The sequence below is a fragment of the Alligator sinensis genome, unplaced genomic scaffold, assembly GCF_000455745.1.
Source record: "Alligator sinensis unplaced genomic scaffold, ASM45574v1 scaffold455_1, whole genome shotgun sequence".
NCBI lineage: Eukaryota > Metazoa > Chordata > Crocodylia > Alligatoridae > Alligator > Alligator sinensis.
The window spans coordinates 1,562,809-1,582,673 of record NW_005842142.1 but is presented as its reverse complement, the minus strand read 5'-3'; the positions used below and the strand labels follow the sequence as shown (position 1 = coordinate 1,582,673).

The window sequence follows — 19,865 nt, the reverse complement described above, 5'->3', positions numbered from 1 at the left end:
AACTGAATTCATTCAGACCCAACAAAAGCTCTCCGGCCATCTCTTTTGTTATCTCCTCCCTCAGCTTGCCTCCTTCCTTATCCAAGTAATGCTGATTAGGTGTCTGGCTGCAGCTTAATTTTTTTGTGAAGACTGAGGCAAAGTAGCTGTTGAGTAGATACACCATTTTTGCATCTTTAGTTAGGAGTTCCCCCTGGTTTGTTAAGAGAGGACCCACAGCTTCCTTGGTCCTTCTTTTCTGTCCAACTTATATAAAGAATTTCTTCTTGTTGTCCTTAACCTCCTTTGCCAGGTGCAACTTGCTTTTTATCTTTGTTTTCCTGATTTTGTCCCAGCAGGCTCTATTTCCTGTGTTACCTCTCAGCTCTGTGTTCTTGGGGAACCCTGGCACAGGACGCAGCCTGTCTGACTCACAAATAATTCCCGCCCCCGCTCCCCACCCCCCCCAACAAAACTGATTAAGGTGCAGTGGGAGACATACTTAAAGCCCTCCAAATAAGGGAGCAACTGCCCTAGGTCTCATTTGCATCCAAGATGGAACCAGATGACCATTCATTCACATAGAAGATGGAGAACAGAAAGCCCGAAGGAAAGACTGCGGTGAATTCTGGGATCAGATAAGCAGGGGAGCACTGCATGATGGAGAATCTGTGCTCCAAATGATAACCCACATTTACACACACCCAGCTCAGCATTTATCAGACCAGTTCTAATCTGGATTTACAAAGGACCTCCCCCGCCCCCCTCCCACACACAGCTCATCTAACCAGAACTAAGCAGAAGTAAAGTTTAATAGGCATCTCGGGCCGTACATTCCCCAGTCCCACTATGGGAGGACTATTTAAACATGATTGACTAAAACTCGGTTGCCGGGTTAGGGAATGCTGAGGCAAAGAGACCGAGTCAGAGGGGGTACATGCAACATTTGAACATTGGTAAAGGGTTCATCATAGCTTCCAGCCTGTTGGAGCCTGGACCACAAGTGTTGTCATACTTTTCCTGGGATGACTGGTGGAAGTCCTCCCTACAAAAGGTTATGAACACTCCAATAATTGCCTTAAGTCTGTTAAAAGACTATAGTAAGATCTGGAAAAGTCATGCTAAGCTGAGGCTTATTCACAACAGGTAAAAATCCAAAACCCTGATGCTGCAAGCTATCTATTATTTCTGAAGAAACAATGAGGTATCCCATCCAGTATATCTGCTATCCATAGGAATTTCAAGCTGGCTCCTAAGTGTCTGGTTACTCCTTAACCTTATGTTTTTCCTGGTTATCAATCAGTTTCTTGAGATGTTCCAAATCAGATAACCCCTTGTCAATAGAAAAGACAATTATTTACACTATTAAGAATGCTTTGAAGAAGCTGAACTGAGGGTATAAAAATCTGTAAAAAAAAGCAGCAATGTGTGTGTGTGTGCTTCAAAAGAAGTCTCTCTGACACTATCCACTGTTGTTCTCGAGAAGCTGGAAGAACAGATCGTTTTCCTTCAAGGATTGTGCTAAGAACTTTACCTTTCAGCATTGAAACCCAAGTGCCTTGGACTGGTGAGATCCCAGTTCTCTCTCTTTTCTCTCTGGGCATAAATTTCTGAACCAGAACTGTATTAGTTAAGCTTGAGCTAAGTTTCCCCAAATACTTAGTGAAACCAGGGTAGTAGTGTAATTGTTTGTGTTTGTTTTTCCTTTGCATGTTTATTACTATTAGTACCATTATATATTTCATTACTTAGCAATAAATAACTTATATAGTCAAACTGGTAGTAACTGGGTACATTTTTCCTTTTCTACTTCTCCTTCCCCATTTGCTCTGCAGCAACACTTCTTTTACCTAAGCTAAAGATCCCCGTGAAGCCCAAAAATACTGTGGAGTCTGCTCATCAAGAGGCTAAAGATTGGGACATGCTGAGTTTGAAACACATAAGGAGATCAGCTTGTACAGGCTGATTGACCCAGTTTGGTTCAGACGTGCCCTTATGAACTGAATGCTGGCCCATGAGGGTGTCAGCTGGACACCCAGATGGATTCAGAGGTATTCTGTTTACCTATGTGCTTGTGTCTGACTGCAGTTTACTGTTGCTCTGATGAACTGATTCTTGGCATATGAGGATGTCAGCCTGTCCATGCAGATCAACCTGGCCGGGTCAGGTATGTCACGTTAATGTGTGTGTGTTTGTGTGTATGACTGATTTGGTGACTGGAGGAACCCAGCCCTATTGAAACCGAGTCCTGCAAGATTGCTCCATTGGGGGTGAGGACTTGAAGAACAAAGATATACAGCTCCGTATAGAAACACAAGTAACACAAGCAGCACATTGACAGAATTACAAAGACCCTAGAAATGTATCCCTAATAAATGAGCACACCCCAAGGTGATGGGCAAATCTGGTAAAACCTGGTACACTTCCTTGGTGACCTGCCCATTCTTCCATTGCCTGTATGCTTTCCTTTCACATTTGAAAAGTTCGTTGTGCAGCCACATTGGTTTCTTGTCATTCTTCTTGTGCTTCCAGTGTGTCAGGACAGTTTCTTGTTGGGCTTCCAAAGTAGATGCTCCCAGCCATTCTGGGCCCTTTATCCTTCAATTTATGTTCCCATGACACTACCCTTGTTATATAGATTTCATAGACGTTAGGGCTGGAAGAGACCTCGGAAGATCATCGATTCCAGCCCCCCACCCAAAGGGCAGGAAGTCAGCTGGAGTCATAGGATCCCAGCAAGATAAGCATCCAATTTCTCTTGAAGGTGTTCAATGTTGGTGCTTGAACCACCTCTGGTGGCTGTTCCAGACTTTGGGGGCTCAGACAGTAAAAAAATTCTTATGTTCAGCCTGAAATGGTCTTGCAGTAGTTTATAACCGTTCAAACTCGTCATCCCTTGGGGCGCTCTGGTGAACAAACGTTCCTCCAGATACTGGTGATCACCCCGATAAACTTATAGGTGTCCATCAGATCACCCCTGAGCCTGCGCTTTTCCAGGCTAAAGAGCCCAATAGCTCTCAGCCTGTCGTCATAAGGTCTGTTTTTCTGACCTCTCATCATGTGCGTGGCTCTTCTTTGGACTCTCTCAAGCTTCTCCACATCCTTTTTGAATTGTGGGGCCCAAAACTGGATGCAGTACTCCAGCTGTGGCCTCACCAAGGCCAAGTACAAGGGGAGAATGATGTCCTGGGATTTGCTTGAGAAGCATCTATGGATGCAAGCCAGTGTTTTGGTTGCTTTACTAGCTGCAGCATCGCATTGCAGGCTCATGTTCATCTTGTGGTCAATGATGACCCCCAAGTCTCTTTCTTCCATAGTGCTGGCCAGTGAAGGACTGCTGAGCCTATAAGGATGCTGCAGGTTTTTCCTCCCAAGGTGGAGATTCTTGCATTTTTCAGTGTTAAACACCATCAGGTTCTCGGCCGTCCATTTGCTGAGCCTGTCCAGGTCAGCCTGGATCGCCCTTCAGTCTGCTTCTGACTCCAATGTCCACATCATTAATGAAGATGTTGAACAATATGGGTCCAAGGACAGAGCCTTGGGGGACCCCACTGGTCACAGGGCACCATGACGACTGACTTCCATCAATTATCACCCTCTGGGTCCGACCACAGAGCCAATTTCTCAGCCAGCAGATTGCGGTGGACCCAAGGCCACAACTGGCCAGTTTCGCCAGGAGGTGATCATGGGATCCAGACAGACAGAGGTGGAGGCCATCTCTTCCCAGCAGCTCGCTGCCTCTCTTGCTAAAGAGTGGGCTGTGGTCATGGAAGCCAAAGCCTTCCTGATGACACCAGCGCCACAGTCTTTGTTTAACTACCTAGATCCTCCTCTCCCTCCTCAGCCCATACCCCGAGACTGGGAGGATCGAAGAGAACACCACCTGTGCCCCCAGACCCTTTAGCCCTGCTCCCAAATCCCTGTAGTGCCTCATGACCCACCTGTTAACTCCTTGAGTCAGATGAAATCTGTCCTTCTGAAATCTAGAATCCTACTTTTGCTGACCTCATGCTTTCTCTGTTTCAAGATCTGGATTTCTATCATATTGTGATCATTTCTTTCCAAGTTACCCATTGCCTTTACATCCTCCACCAGTTTTTTCTGTTGGTCAGGACAAGATCCAAGATAGATAATCCCCTAGTTGTATCCTCCACTTTCTGGAACAAGGGATAAGTTTGTCTTGACAGGGTAAGATCAATAGTAAGATATAATTTCGTAATTGTCCTGAAAATGCTGTAATAAAATGTTATTTGTCCTACTAATACTTTATTAGGCATGACATACATGTGCACATCATAATACGCTGGAACAGAAAGTTGTCCTCCACACACGAGGAGTCATCTTTACATTTTATGTTTGGTTACATTGTTTTTCCAGCAGATGTCTGGAAAGTCAAAGCAACTGATTTAAACATTTTCCATAAACATTTTTGCAGAAAGGGCCGGTTTTCCATAAAATGTTTTAATCCTGAAAAAACTTTTTTTCTGATGAAAAACAGTTCCAGCAAAATCTTTTCAATCATCCCTAGTTGTAATTTGTATAATCAGAAACATCTAAAATTAGTTTAAGAGATGCAAAAAATAAATGTAAAAAAGATGATGGATCACAGATAATTTTTTTCATGGGTCTAAGCAACTTTGGAACACCAGAGATTAAATCTTTTAAACTTTGGCCTGACATTTGTAAGAACCAGATTATTAAGATCCATGCTCCACCCAGTCTTTTGTTATAATAATTTTTTTCCATACCAGGATGCTATTGAAAAAACAAGTTCGGTAATACATACAAATTCAGTAATCCTTGCCTTTCAGCCCCACAGTTCCTATGCCTGTGCCCAACAGCAGCCCTGAGACCATGCCTATAAGCATGCCTGTGTGACAGCCCAAGGCTGGATTTGATGTGCATCCAAAGCTACTCTGAAAGAGGTATGCTGCTTCCTTTGTAGGATCAGCAGCACCCCCAGGCTTGTCCATGGCAGTGTACACAAGCCCTAAGGTTCCTGCACCTGGTAAGACCTGAACGGTGCTCCCCAACTGCCTGCAACCACTGTGCTCCTCTGCAGGCTCCTCAGGCTCTCACTGTCAGCCACCCCTCACCAACTACAGAACCTTCCCCTGACACTTATCACCCTCAAAAGAAGAAGAAAAGAGCTGCATCAGACTGATCCTGAAGAGATTCGCTATACTGAACTCTGCCAACTCGAGACTGCTTAGTTGATTCATCCCAGTCATTTTTTTTTCTAACCAAACTGAATAGAGAGATTTTTTTCTGCCTGCATTTCTAGATACGTGAAGTAGCTTAACGAGACTGGCAGGAGCCCCCTCAAGGCTGCCCCACACCATGGGTTTCATCTTACTGAGCAAACACAATCCTATCAGAATCTATGCACATATTCAGCACTTCTCAGCATGAAGCCAACAGAGTTTAGAGTCAGATGTACTTTTTTATTTCATACAGATCAACTCCAATTTTATGTTCTTGCCTGTCGTCTGAACGTGCATCAGAACTGCTGAACTGAGATTACAAAAATGTTTACACTAAATAAATGAATTATGCATCATTTAAAACTTTCCACACACGAGTTTTCCTGCCAATATTTCTTTATCTTTACCTTAGACTTTCCCTTGATATGTTGAGATGAATAGTGAGATATAATTTCATTCTTGTCCTGCATATATTGTAAAAAAACTATGCTTGTCCTACTAATATTTTGTTAGGCATGATGTATATGTACACATCATAATACACTGAGAAAGAGGAAATGGCCTTTCCACATTGTTTCTAAAAAATGTGTCAACAACAAACACACATCTGGGCCACTGTACATTGATACTGTACTATCATCCAATACCATTTGGACAGCTTCTAACTGATTACATTGGTTATTAGCGACTGGGGAGGTACGAGTGCAGTATTAATTGAACGTATTTAGCCGCTTCATTATTTCAACAAGCTGCTGCATTTTATTTTTTTCAGAGGAACAAAATTTTAATTAAGAATGTTGCCTTTTCTCCCGGAGGCATGTTTTAGGGAAATAGCACTTTACATTTGCAAAGCACTTTACAGGTAGCTATTTTGTACATCACTCCTGTGAGAATGGGGAGGAAAAAACTCACATTTATTGGACCTATCTAATTCAATTAAAAAATAAGAAACTTCACTTTAACTGGAAAAAAATATATAAGGGAACATGCCCTGATACTTCAGACCAATTACTGAGGAGGTTAGAAAGTGGCCTCCTGTCTGTACAAAATTATTGTTTATTATGGATTTTTTAATGATTTCCTGTCCCCTGCTTAGACAGGAAACTGAGCAAGAATGACCATTGGTCTGATTCAGCAGATCAGTTTTTGTGTTACCCTAACCTGGTTAGAACACAATTATATGTTGAAGGAGATACTTTCAAAGCATCAAAGGGGATCTGGAGGCCCAGTTCCTTAGGCATCTTGGAATGCTATGACCTCAGTCTTAGTGTTGATCAACCCTAGTAACATCCCATCTGAACACAAATTTTAGTTCAGAAAACTTCCATATTTTAACTGTGCTTCCTGACTCCATTATAGTTGTAGACAAGTTTTTCTTAACAGTTCTAGTTTAATGATTTCTACTCAGAAAATGGCTTCAGCCTGGGTTGTTTACAACCTGGGTGTCACTGCATCCAGCACTATTCAATTTAAATGCTCAGAGTAAAGAACAATTGAATTCAAAGTGTCAGTTTTCATTAATGCTAGACATGGTCCAAAAGTGAACTTCTAATGAGCATCTGTCTGAGTTTCAATACTTTCAGTTTGAAGAAGGGCCATTTCCTGGTTTAGGCTCAGATCTGGCCATGGCTAGGTAAGGACAGATGCTTCTCTTGAGATTTCAGTTCAAGTTGTCAGCAATCTCAGCTCAGCTCACAGCTTATCTTATCTCATGAGATTTTTCACCATCCAAGAGAGCTGAAATCTTATGAGACCAGTTGATTTTAGGATATTTCTGCTACTTTGAAGTTAAAAATTCATAAGAACCCTTCAAGAAAGGTTAGAAAGGAATGGACTACATTTATTAGTTCGCTTGATTTTGCTCTGAAATCCCCACTTCAGTTCAGCTCTGAATACCTTCTTGTTCTATCTCTGAGAGTAGGGCAATGAAAGAAAAAAATATAATTACCCAGAATTTAAGGGTATGACAAGCACCAATCCACTATAGGTGGTGGCTATGGCTATTATATTCTTGTTTCTTTGCCCATCTAGCTATATACAGATTGGGTCTGTCCCTGGTAGAAACATGTAAGTCAGATACCTAAGCTTTCAGTGTAGCTGGGGGCTCCTCCTATACCATGCATAGGGCTCCTCCTATACAGGTTTCCTTTTGGGGTTCCTCTCACAAACAAAGTGATAGTGCGTGTCCAGACAAGCATGTGTGGTTTGTGGTGCCTCAAAACTGTTTAAGGTGCCACAAACCACATGTGACACATGGGCAAACGTTCACTGTGCTGCAAATTTACAGCACAGCACCAAAATTTGATACTGGCAACTCCTGGTATAAAAAAAAAATTCCAAAAAATGAGGCACAGTGCACGCTCCAGGAGTGTGCGCCGGAGCAACTGGAGGCTCGGGCCTCCAGGGAGATGCTTTGGCTGCCACCCAAAGCATCTCCACTGCTTTGTGTCCCCCGGCTGTTCTAGTATGCAGAAGCTAGGAGGAATACGGAAATGGCAGTTTTCCCAAGGCGGGGCATTTTGTCCTGCAGCAAATCCCAGGTATAGGGGCGTGTGCAGCAGCAAAAAGAAGTGGCACAAGTTTGTGCCATGTTAAACGCACAGCCCTGCATACAGGAATGCGCCCATACTGAAAGAGGAAAGTTTCATTAAACTTTCATCAGCCAGGCAACAAACTCAGTGCAGGCCAATGCTGATGTTTTAACAAGAAATGCAAACTATGGCCTACTCACCAGATCTGCATGGTGTTGCCCAATTAGTAAAGTGCTATTTTTAAAGAGACTACTAGAAAAGTAGCTCTGTAATTCCAACCAGTTCCTAAAAGGAGGTTGTCACATAATCAAACAGAAGTAGGCTGTAGCTTTCTCCAACACTTAAATCTAATTTGGCTTGGACACACTGATGGGTACCACACCTGTTCCCGAGGCAGGAGTTCCATCACTTCTGCCACTTATTCTTGGTGGGTGCCCTGAAGATCTCTCCTCGTGCTATGCTTCTTTAACTGTTTCCTTATCGAGATTGTTTGTGTGGTATGCAGATGGGCTGCCTGCAAATTTTCAGTATCTGTCCTGACAGATTTCAACTGTGCTATTTGCTTCTGGCATTTTAGCATCCTACCATCTGCCTCTGAGTTTAGGTTCTTCTATCATCCCCAGCACCTATTGTACTCAAGTGCTGATCCATAAAATCTTAATTTGTAACAGTCACAGCTTATTATGCTATTATTGCTTTATGCATAGAAATAGTAGTCTTTCAGCTAAATTAGCCCCCACACTTCCTTCCACAAACAGCAAGGAAATGAGACGGCAATTATGGATGCCAGCTTGGAGCATGAAGGGAACATGGCCTCAGCAGTATATTCTGCCATTCTCATTTGCAAAGCTCTTCCACGGAGCTCGGGCTCTGTGGTCTTCCAAGAATGTGAGATCAGCTCTCTGCACAGAATTCTACTTCCGCCTTTTTCTTCTCTCCTCTCCCCACTGCCCCCCAAATTAGGGAAACTAATGTAAGTTATCAAATATGCATTGATTTCCACAGTTTCTCCCTCCATCTTCTAGAAGCTTACATCTGGTCTACACTACAAAGTTTTTCTGGCACAGGTATGTCAGCTAGTTGTGAAGAGAACACACCCACAAGCAAACACAGCTTTGCTTACAAAACCTGTGACATGGCTGTATCCATTTCAACAGAAAGAGATTCTCTTAGTTTAGCTTGTGTCATTCGGGGAGCTGGAACAGGTAAAGTATCAGAAAAAACCTTTTTGCTAGCTTAAGCTGCATCTCCACTAGAGGACTCTGTGGACAGTACTATACCAACACAGATACAGGGGCAAAAGCTCTAATACAGACATGCCACAGTAGGCTCCTGGAAGAGGGTGTCTAGCAAGGGAACCTCTATTGCAGAGGGATGCTTTTTTGTGTTATAGGATAACCTAAAATCCATTTAAATCAGTGTAATCTCTGGCACTTTTCTGAGCAGGGAGTGGGAGAAGAACTTGCTCATTTGCATGAAATATCAAGAGAAAATCTACAAGCACAAACCCAGAGTTTGCATTCTGTAGCTCAGGGGTAAAAGTAGGCCCTTACTTTCTAAAAGCAAACAATTTTCACTAACGGACATTCCAGTCTAAAACAGCTCTCTAAATGACCACTAAGTTAAGGAAGGATGACTGAACACTTTTAGGAATGTATAAACAAGCGTTCTTTCTCCAGGACATATTTTCAGTCATGATACTTGAAACAAACAGAAGATACTTTCCTCCTTACAAACTGCAATGTAGCTAAATAACTACTGTCAATAAACAAGGTAAAACGGCTATTGAAAGCCAGAGACAGAATAAAAGGAAGATGACATTTCAACAGAGCCATCTCTTTCACATTACAGTTTTCCCCCTTGACATCTGTTAGAAGAAGAAAAGCTTCAGTAACCAAAAGGCTACGATTATCTACTCTTTGAAGTTTAAATTTTCCAACATTCCTATGTAGATATATGTACAGATACACAGTGAAATCCAATGGATTCCCTTTTTACACATACAGTAATGTAAGAATTACAAAAAATGTAACACAATATCCAAACTCACAAGGGGTCTAGGCTTGATCCAGACAGACAGTGGGGATCCTTGCAGACTGGATACAGCCTGGAGAACAGGCTAGGCAACTGCTTGCCATGGAAAATGCAGTCCTCATTTGCCCACCTGTTACCAAGGATCACATGCGCTGGGGCCCCATAGCACTGGATTCTGTAGTAGGCCACACTACCACTGGCCACGTCCAGCTTCCAGCAGCCCAGGAGGCCAGATGGTGTGGCTGGTCCATGGTCTGTATGTTTGATACTCCTGCCATACAGTGATGTAAGATTTATGTTTGCTAAGCATAAAAACAATTCTGCTGGTGTCTCTTATTTTTTCAAACAAGTTTATGCAAAAAATAATTAAAATACAAACAACTTGAAACAAAACACTTCCCATAAACCCTGTCCTATCTTAATTTTTATGTCTCAGCAATTTATAGGCCAACATTTTCAAAACAGTTTGGATACTCTGCCTACAAAGCTTAACACGCCCATCACCATTAGATCTTCAAGAATGCTCAAAATGCTCTCCTCTTCTGAAAATCTGCTAAATGTTACAAGCTCTAAATGTGAGCTTAGCTTCTTCAAAAAAATGCTGTGCTGATTATAGGGTCATGAGCCGTTTTGAAAATGTGAACTTAAATTAATATACTGGAATACTCACATTTCTTTATATTCATTTAAAGGCTTATGAAACAATACTTGTATAGCCAGAATGTTCTGTATTCCTTGATTCAGTTAGCAAAGAATACAATAAAGGATGTTCTTTAGTCCCAGTGTTATCAAACACCCATGGAGCAGTCTCTCATGATTTTTAGGAAAAGCCAAACAAGCTTTGTAGAAACATTAGTGACCATTTGGATTTGTAGCATTCACAGAAAATGTCACTAGGAATTCCACGTGTGTGACCCTTATGGATAAGCGGAGAAGGAAGCAGAGAGTAGTTGCCCTGCGATAAGTAGGTCAAATATGGAACTGCCTTGAAGAGGCTTTTCTTTGTGCTAGTACTGGCTGGTGGCTGACTGGTGCTAAGTTTGCCTAGTGCCTGGTGTGTGTGTGTGTGTGTTTGAGTTTTTTCCTCCCCTCTTCCCCTTGTGGTGCGTGTTTCCTTTTCTGTCTGTCTGTCTGTCCTTTCCTTTCCTTCACTGGAGTGACGGAGTGACAGGTACTGTTCTGCGTGGGGCTGGTTTAGGTAATTTAGGGCTGGAGTTAAGATAGACCGTCTTACAAAAAGCAGTCCCAGCAAACTGTGTGAGCAGCAAGCAGAGGGCACCAAACAGAGAGGGAGTTTGGTTAGGGAATTGCCTGTGGAGGGAGCCAGAGAGCAGGTGACTCTGTGTGTGTATGTGTGTGCGCGCGCGCGCGCAAGGGTCTTGGTGTGGGTGTTTGGTGTGTGGGTTCTTGTGGTGTGCCTTTTCCCCCTTCCCCCTCTCTCTTTTTTTCTCCTTACAAAATAGGTGTTCTCCAGGGAGGAAAGGAGGCACAAATGGAGTCTGGGCCAGCTGTTGTGACCTGCATGGGATGTGCCAGGTCCCCGTTCTTCCTACAGGGTTAGGAGCACTTAATCTACACCAAGTGTAAGCTGATGTCTGTCCTTGAGGAGAAGATTCAACAATTGGAAGCATGGGTATTCGCATTACATTGCATCAGGGACCACAAAGATTACTTGGACAAGAGTTATAAGAGGCTGGTCTTGGAGATGCTAAAAGGCAACGAGGAGAAGTGGCAGCATGTGACTACTCAAAGAAGGAGGGCCCACAGAATTGAACAGCAGCAAACTGGAGTCAGCAACTGCTTTCAAGCACCCTGCAGTGGAACTGCTGAGGAAAAGGCAGAGGAGAGGACATATATATGCAAGCGTGAGGCAGAGGAGGCAGCAACCTAGAGAGCAGGAACTGCAAGTCCCTAAGACCAGGGGCTGCAGGACCACTGCAGCAGAAGAAATAGAAAAATGGTGGTTAGCTGGTGACTCACTTCTGTGGGGGACAGGCACCAATCTTTCATCCGGAATGCAGAATGTCAGAGAGAGACTACCAAAGCTCACCCATCCTTCAGACTACCCCTTCCTGCTTGTCCATGTAGGCACCAACGATACTGCCAGGAAAGACACTGAGAAGATCAGGGGTGACTATGAGGCTCTTGGGAAGAGGATTAAGGAGTTTGGAGCACAAATGGTGATCTCATACATTCTGTAGAAGGCAAGGGTTTAGGCAGAGACCATCTTATTCTGGAAGTGAACATGTGGCTGAGATGGTGTTGATGGTGGTATTGACGCGAAGGCACTGGCTTCTTAGACAATGGGTGGATGCTCTTGGGAGGAGGACTGTTATTAAGAGATGGAATCCATCCAAGGAGAACATCTTTGGGCATTGTCTGGCCAACCTATTAAGGGATGCTTTGAACTAATTTCTATGGGGGATAGTGAGGAAAACCTTCCAGCAACACAGCACACAGTACAGAGGGAAAGGAATTGAAGAAGCAACTTAACTCTGGGTAAGGGCCAGAGAGCTACAGGACTGCAACAAGTGGTGCAAAAGGGAGGTGAGTAGGTCAAGATGAAAAAATATGTCCAATGCATGTATACAAATGCAAGAAGTACGAAAAATAAACATGATGAGCTGGAAGCTGCAGCCTGTGGAAAGAACTATGATCTGACCGGTATCACAGAGACCTTGTGGGACAGCTCTTATGACTGCAATGCCATGAGGAGGCAAAAAGGAGGACACAGGGATTTACAGACTGGTTAGCCTCACTTTACTACCCGGGAAATTACTGGAGCATATCCTAAGGAAGGCCATTTGCAAGTATCTGGAGGAGGAAAGGCTGATCACAAGCAGCCAGCATGGATTTATGAAAAACAAATCATGTCAAACAAACTTGATCTTTTTTGACAAAGTAACTACTTGTGGGGGATGAAGGGAATGCTGTGGATACAGTGTATCTGGACATCAGCAGGGCTTTTTGACAGGGTCCTGTACACCCTTTCAAACATGTTGGAGAAGTGTGGGCTAGATAAAACTGCCAGGTGGACAGATAACTCACCAGCTGCAAGCAAAGGGTAATTATTAATGGGTCCATGTCAGAATGGCAAAAGGTTTTGAATGGAGACCTACAGGGGCCTTTCCTGGGTCTGGTGCTGTTCAACGTGTTTATTTACAATTTGGATGCTGGCATAGAAAGTTTTTTGAACAAGTTTGCTGACAAATCAAAACTGGGAAGTACTGCAAACAGGTTGGAGGATGTCAGTGCAAAAGTTGAATGCGGTTTTGTGACGCATTAATAGAAACTTTAGGTGCAATACATGGGAGGTGATAGTGCCTCTCTACTTGACACTTATAAGGCCTCATCTGGTGTACTGTGTGCAGTTCTAGGCTTCACATTTTAAAAATGACATGGAGAAGTTAGAGAGGGTCTAGAGGCAGGCAACAAAAGGGCTTGGAAAGGAAATCATATGGGGAGAGGCTGAAGGAGCCAGGCTTGTTCAGCTTGTGAAAAAGGCACTTAAAAGGGGACAAGATAGCAGTCTTCAAACACTTTATGGGTTGCCATAAAGAAGAGGGAAGGCACATTTTCTCTCTTGCTACAGAGAGGAGGATGTGGACAAATGGCCTAAAGTTACAGCAAAGTAAATTTAGATAGTGTATCTGGAAAAAAACTTCTCCACTGTTAGAATAGTGAGGCAGTGGTATAACTGCCTTGGGAAGTTGTGGTCTCTCCATCACTGGAGGTGTTCAAGAAGAGGTTGGACAGCTACTGGTCAGGGACAATCTAGGTATGGCTACGCCTATGTTCTACTATGGGTATTTCTGATGCTTCTGGGCTTTGCTGGTTGCCCCTGCTCTTATATCTGCTATATGTGTCGGGGGTTTTTTAAGCCTTCCTCAGAGGCAGCCAAAGCTTGGCACTTTGACTGACGGGTGCCAATGCTCCCGCTGGGACTAAAGCCAGAGGTTCCTGGCTAGAGGGTCTTGCCTCTCCCCTCAGCGTCAGACTGATCACCATATATATGGTCAGAAAGGAATTTTACTCCATGATCAGTTTGGTATGGACCGGGGCGGGGGGGGGGGGGGGGGGGGGTGGCGAGGATGCTTTACTCTGTAACAGGGGCTGTGACCCTCTACCCAGGATTGTTTGAACATATATTGACATTTCACAGAAACAGAACATTGGCTGCCAGGGTTGCCTTGCTTTCCTTGTGGCAGGTTAGGGTGTTAGGTCTGTGTTGTGTCACAGGTGTTGGTAGTACCATGAGGAATTTAGATTATTAGGCAGGAGGCCATAACAGATGACCACTTGAGGTTTCTTCTGACCCTATTTTTCTACGATTCTGTGATTATATTTCAATAACAATTTTATACTTTTTATTCCTGGGTATTGATTAATCAAAATTACAAGAATAAAGCCCCCAAATTAGAGCCCTTGTTTTCCCCTTTGTTATAGAGAGAATACTAATTGATATCAACATTAATGTGGCAAAGGGTATAACGGCAGAATGGGGCTGGTTTATTTGCCTGTTCTTTCCCCATTTTTTTACTGCATACAGACTTCAATGGCTCATTCATTTCTACTACATCATGGAAAAATACATCATATTGGCAATATTTTACTCATGCATTTAACACTAACTTCTACCTATTCAAACAAATACTACAGATGGAAAGTTTATGCCAATCTTCACCAAACTTTTTTCACTGAGGTGAGAACTTCTACTAATATAAGGATATATAATAATGTAAAACATTCTATCTTATTTTAAAGGTTTACCCCTAAAAAGCATATGTTTAATAAGAAGGTTATAAATAGTTAAAAAGGTCTTTCAGGAAATAGAGAAAAGTCAAAGAATTATATGAGAGTGCCAAAGGGCTACACTACTATGTATGTGCTGTGTATGGAGTCATGCTGGGGAAGGTATCAAGTAAAGAATTTGTTTTTGATGGCATGCATTCAACATTGAAGCAAGACTGTGACTAGGAAGAAATCTGTTGTATTGTTTTTTAAGAAGTAAAAAATATTACAAATTACTTACCTCAAGAACCAACCAGAGCTGGTCTCCATTCTTCACATCTTTCTTGTAGTACATTCCATAGAATTTGACTACATTGGGATGATCAGAAAGAGCTCTCAAGATGTTGTACTCTGATTCAATTTCTTCATCAATGTCCTATGGTCATCACAGAAATAAACAGCAGTTAGCAAAGGCAAAGCACATACAAAGACCACCCTAACCCCCCTGCCCCCACATTATTTTCAAGTTATTCAGGTTGTATTTAAAATACAGCAACATCAAATGAAACATTAGTTCATCTTTTACAGTACCGTAAGGTATATATTTCAGGTATTTCAGTCCCACTGAATATATTTAACTGTACAGAATAAAGATCACCTCTGGTTTACATCATCTTCCATCAATTTAAGCCTGTGAAGTCACACACATGACCTGGGCCATATCTGGCCCATGGAACCATTTTCTTGAGCCCACAGAACTCCTGGTGGTCCTGGGAATTCAGGAGTGGGGTGAACAGAGATGGTCTTTGACAGCAAAGAGGGAAGCTATGGCTACACTGACACAGCACCACTTGTTTCAGCAGCATGTACCCCACCGCTGCTGGGGTTGTATACAACCTGGGGAGTGGGATGAGTTTGACACCCTAATCTAAGCTAAAGCACGGGGTAGAAGAGAGGCCATCAGAAAAAAAGACACTCTTGTGTTTCAAGTAGTCACAATTTGATGGGGCCTGCAGGCAGCCAAACCAACTCCCAAAAGTGGGGAGTGCTGACTACTGTCACTTCATCCAAAGGGATATTATTGAACCCCCTAGAAGTATTTGCAGTTTCTTTCCTCTGGGATATTCCTGCAAGAGAGCCAATAGCATTCCTACCACTTGCCCTCCCTTTAGTAGTGGGCTCCATTAGTTGCAATCTTGATTTATTGCCTTCTCCCTCTGACAGAAGACTTTAGCTCAGCCACCTTCTATTAGCAGCACTCATCCAGCATCCAGTACATAGAAATATTTGCTTTGAAGGAAAGGTTATTAAAAAGTGACAGCATCAAGGCTGAATTTGAAATTTTACCAGAGTAATTGAATTTTACTGACCAATACCATCTCACTGTTTTCTTATGCTCTCCTGTCTGTCGGTCATTTGTTGTCTTTTGTTTCAGGTTGTTCTTTAGGCAGTAACAACAAAAGAAAAAAATCTCTTGGTACTAGGCACCATACATTCACCTACCAACAAATCCCAGATCCATGACCAGGGTTCCTATGTAATAATGGCTTAACAATAAAACATTATTACGCTAAAAATATACTATAGGTTTTATCCAGCTAGATACGGTCTAAAAATCTTACATGTGCAATGTATCCTGATAGCTAGATATTGTGATGACTATGAGAGTGAATATGGTAATTTTGGAACAAGGTAGAATATAACAGCTTGGGATATGCCTTAATACTGATATTTACTCTCCAAAGAACACCAACCATTTTATCTAGTGAAGGCACCGGATAAGCTCCCCTCCCTTGACAGTGGGACCCATGTCTTCCCTCAGCATGAAGTCAGAACAGCCACTGTTGCTTTATTCTCAAAGTCCCTGACAGAGGAGACCACAGCATTTGTTTGGGTCCCACTGAATCACTCGGAAATTTGGAATCACGTCTCAGACTGTCTGGAGTTCCTGAAGTGCAGAGTATGCAAGATCTGGATTCTAGGGGAAGCCCAAAGTTAATGGGGCTTTGTCAAGGACACACAAAAGGACACTACTAGCCTCTGCTTGAATTATTGCATCCATCCTTAGGGACAGGGAGATCACAGCAGCAGCTCTTCTGGTCACATGCAGAGATATGGGACAATTAAAGTGATCACAACTGCCACCTTTTCCCTCTTAGATCTTCATGTACATGGATATACATATTTATTCCAGATAATATAACCTCAACTTGTATTATCATCTACATAAAGCTGTTGTACAAACAGCTGCCATGATTTCAAATGCCAAAAATACCGGTATAGAGGATGATCACCTTCATGACACCTTTGTCTGGGTCCCAGAGAAAACTGACTCCAAACATCCTCTCTGTCTGGCTGGGCAGGCCAAACACCTCAGTAATAGGCAACTGCCTAATGCTGAACTCAGATAAAATGGAGGTTGTGAGGACAGAAGAAAAGACGTGCTGGCCAGTTCCAAGGTCTGCTCTTACCTGGCCCCTGAACAAAGGCTTCTACCCTCAAAATGCCTTCCCCTCGCCTCTGTCCAGGGCTCCAATAATTTATCTTGTACACCATCTCCCCACTGGATTCGGAGTCAAAGTCAAGGTTTCACTGCTAGTCTTAGGCTAGGTATGGGAAGGGTCTTGAACATGAAGAGCCTTTGCTTGTGACAACAATGTCCTATGAGATATCTTGGAGATAAGTCCTGCTAACTTCAGTGACTAAGCTTGTGAAAAATAGAGGAAAGCTTAATTCAGCCAGATGACTGAGGCTGGGGTGCTTCTCAGAAATCCCCCAATCTTCCAGATGACTGCAAACTTTCTTCTCAACATGAGTACAGTACTTCCACAGATACTATTCAAGATATTGCTGAAGAACAGACAAGGAAGAAGAGTAAAATGCAAGGTAAGAAGGGGGGAGAAAAGAATAGGAGGAGAAGGGTATAAGTCATTAGCAAAAAAAGCCTGCACACAAAAAGCCAAATGTTACAAACAAGTACACAGTAGCCCTAGCTGCCTCAGGGAAACTAAGATGAAAATTAGTCCACTGTCCTACTGTGATTTAATGGAGGTTATTGTCTCCTGAGGGGCATTCAGATTTTATGTGATTTGCATCATTACAGGAAAAATGAGAGCATGAGAGAGTATGAATAGATTATTCATTCTATCAGTAATGGAAAGAAAAACTGCATTTCATGGGGAAGAGAACTGGATATATTTCGTGCAGATTAGTGTATATATCATAAAAATAATTTCATAAAACCCAAATTGCTAGTAAAGGCTACCTTCCTAGAAGCAAGAAAAGGGATTTTTTATGTTTACATAATTGAGACTTAGATTTTTAAACTGAACTATCTATCAAATGCTACTAATGCTTTCTAATCAAGAAAAAGATGAGACTGAGAGCATTTTTAATACAAATGATAAAATTGCTATTTTTTCACAAATACTCTTTCTGTTTCACTTTTATACTTTTTGAATTGAGATTTAACCCATAAAAGAATTCAAAATGATTAGAGAAAGACACCATCGCAATCTCATATCACTCAAAATATGGTAATTTATTAGAATTATTTGAAAATACAGACTATGTTTTATATAGTCATAATGTTTGTCCATCTCTCCAGTTTGACCATAAGGTATAAAATAATAAGAAATAAAACTATATAAAATAATAAGAAGGGAGCAATTAAAGTGCTTTTTTCTTCATTGCAATGGCTCCCTCTGCAGCCATTAATGATTCTTTCAGTTTATTATATTCCAGGAAGAAATACTGTATTGAAAATAGAGTGGATGGAATATTAGAGTGCAATTGTATGCACCCGCAGATTAGGTACATTGGACCTAGTGGTGAGATGAAGAGTCATATTAAGTGTTGTTTGTTTTTTAAGGATAAAAATTTAAAGCAAAACCAACTAGAAATTAATTTTTAAGAGTTCTGTGTCTAATGCATTTGACTTGCTAGTTACTGGCAACCTGCTCATAGCCCAGCAATTTGTTTACAGAATCAAGTGCCTATTTCTAGGGCTATTAAATTAGGTTTACAATTAAATAAACATTTTCACAAAAAAGTTGAAAAATTCCAGTTTTGCATTTTCAGCTGAAAATTATTTATTTTTGAATGGAAATTCTAAACGTTTTGGATGAATTTGGAAAGATTTTTTTTAAGTTATTTTATTTTTTTTTAATTAAAATTTTGGCCCAAAGGAGAAGTCATTATTTTCAACTGACTTTTCCATTTAAAAATGTTCATTTTCTCACCAGCTTCACATATTTTCCTCATTGTTCCCCAAACTATTTTTTATTCACTATGTTCCTTCCACTCTTCCTGGTTCCTTTGAATTCTCTTTCCTCCTCCTCTGAATCATTTCTCCCTCCCTTCAACTCACCCCTGTCATCACCCCTATCTCTTCTCACCTCCTATCTTTATCTTGTGTCTTTTCTTTCCTCTCTCAAGTACTCCCAGCACTGCTGTTTGTTTCCCCACTTCCTTCAATAATTCTTTCCTTAAGCAGTGACTGGTTAGGAAATGTTTTTGCATGCCTGCAAAATACGTTGATTCACAAATACTTCCTGCTATGCAGGCATTCAGATAAACTTGGATTACAAGGGAGCTCTGATTACTCAGAGTCAGCAGTAGGACTGAAAGACCCTGTCTACAGAAAGCAGCAAGAATCTATAACATGTTTTGGTGCATTTAAATTCATTTCATTAAGACTGCAATCTCTTGGCTTTGAATCATTTTTGCCTTTGAAAAGTAACATGATAATAAATGGAGAGTGGGTCCTATTTTTTGCACTGAAAAAACTCTAGTGAAAACCAGAAAAAGACTAACATGAACCACAATGCAAAATAATTGTATTGTAGGTTTGTGAAATTAATACATTTCACAGAGCTTTAGGCAACAAGGAAGTATTTTGATCATCTGATCTGACCTTTTCCGTGACAAGCTATTTAACTAAAACAAGTAGAGATGTCTCATTGTAACTAGAGGTGCATCGATGTATTGGTCCCATACTGTATCGCACCAATATAAGGAAAATTGACATTATCGGCAATTGGGTTTGACTGATGTTGCCTGTAATGTCACCAATAAATGCCCTGTGCATGCACACAGCTGCAGCACAGCATGCAGGTGACCAGGAGCTCAGCCTGGCAGCGTGGAAAGCAGTGTCCAGCTGGTAAATCTGTTGTGGAGGAAGGGGCGTGGGGAGGGAAGGGGCGTGGGGGGGCATAGACCGAGGCCCCCATGGTGGGGAAGGAAGTGGGGCTCAGGCTGGGGTAGGGGCAGGGGCAGGCACTGCCTAGCTGGGGCAGGGCAGGGCATGGGATGGAATGCGTGAGCGGTTCGTCTGGGGAGTGTGGAGAGAGGGGGGCAGCTCCTGCCACTACACCCACCCCAGGAG

The 19,865-nt window shown here is 42.2% G+C and overlaps 1 protein-coding gene across 1 annotated transcript in view; it reads right to left on the bottom strand.

Moving 5' to 3' along the window:
• MYO3A (myosin IIIA) overlaps window positions 1-19,865 on the bottom strand; it is a 219,080-nt gene that overhangs the window by 177,852 nt on the left and 21,363 nt on the right. Inside the window, exon 3 of the mRNA XM_025206153.1 lies at window positions 14,781-14,915. Coding sequence (XP_025061938.1) covers window positions 14,781-14,915 — 135 coding nt within the window. The remainder of the gene's footprint in view (window positions 1-14,780; window positions 14,916-19,865) is intronic.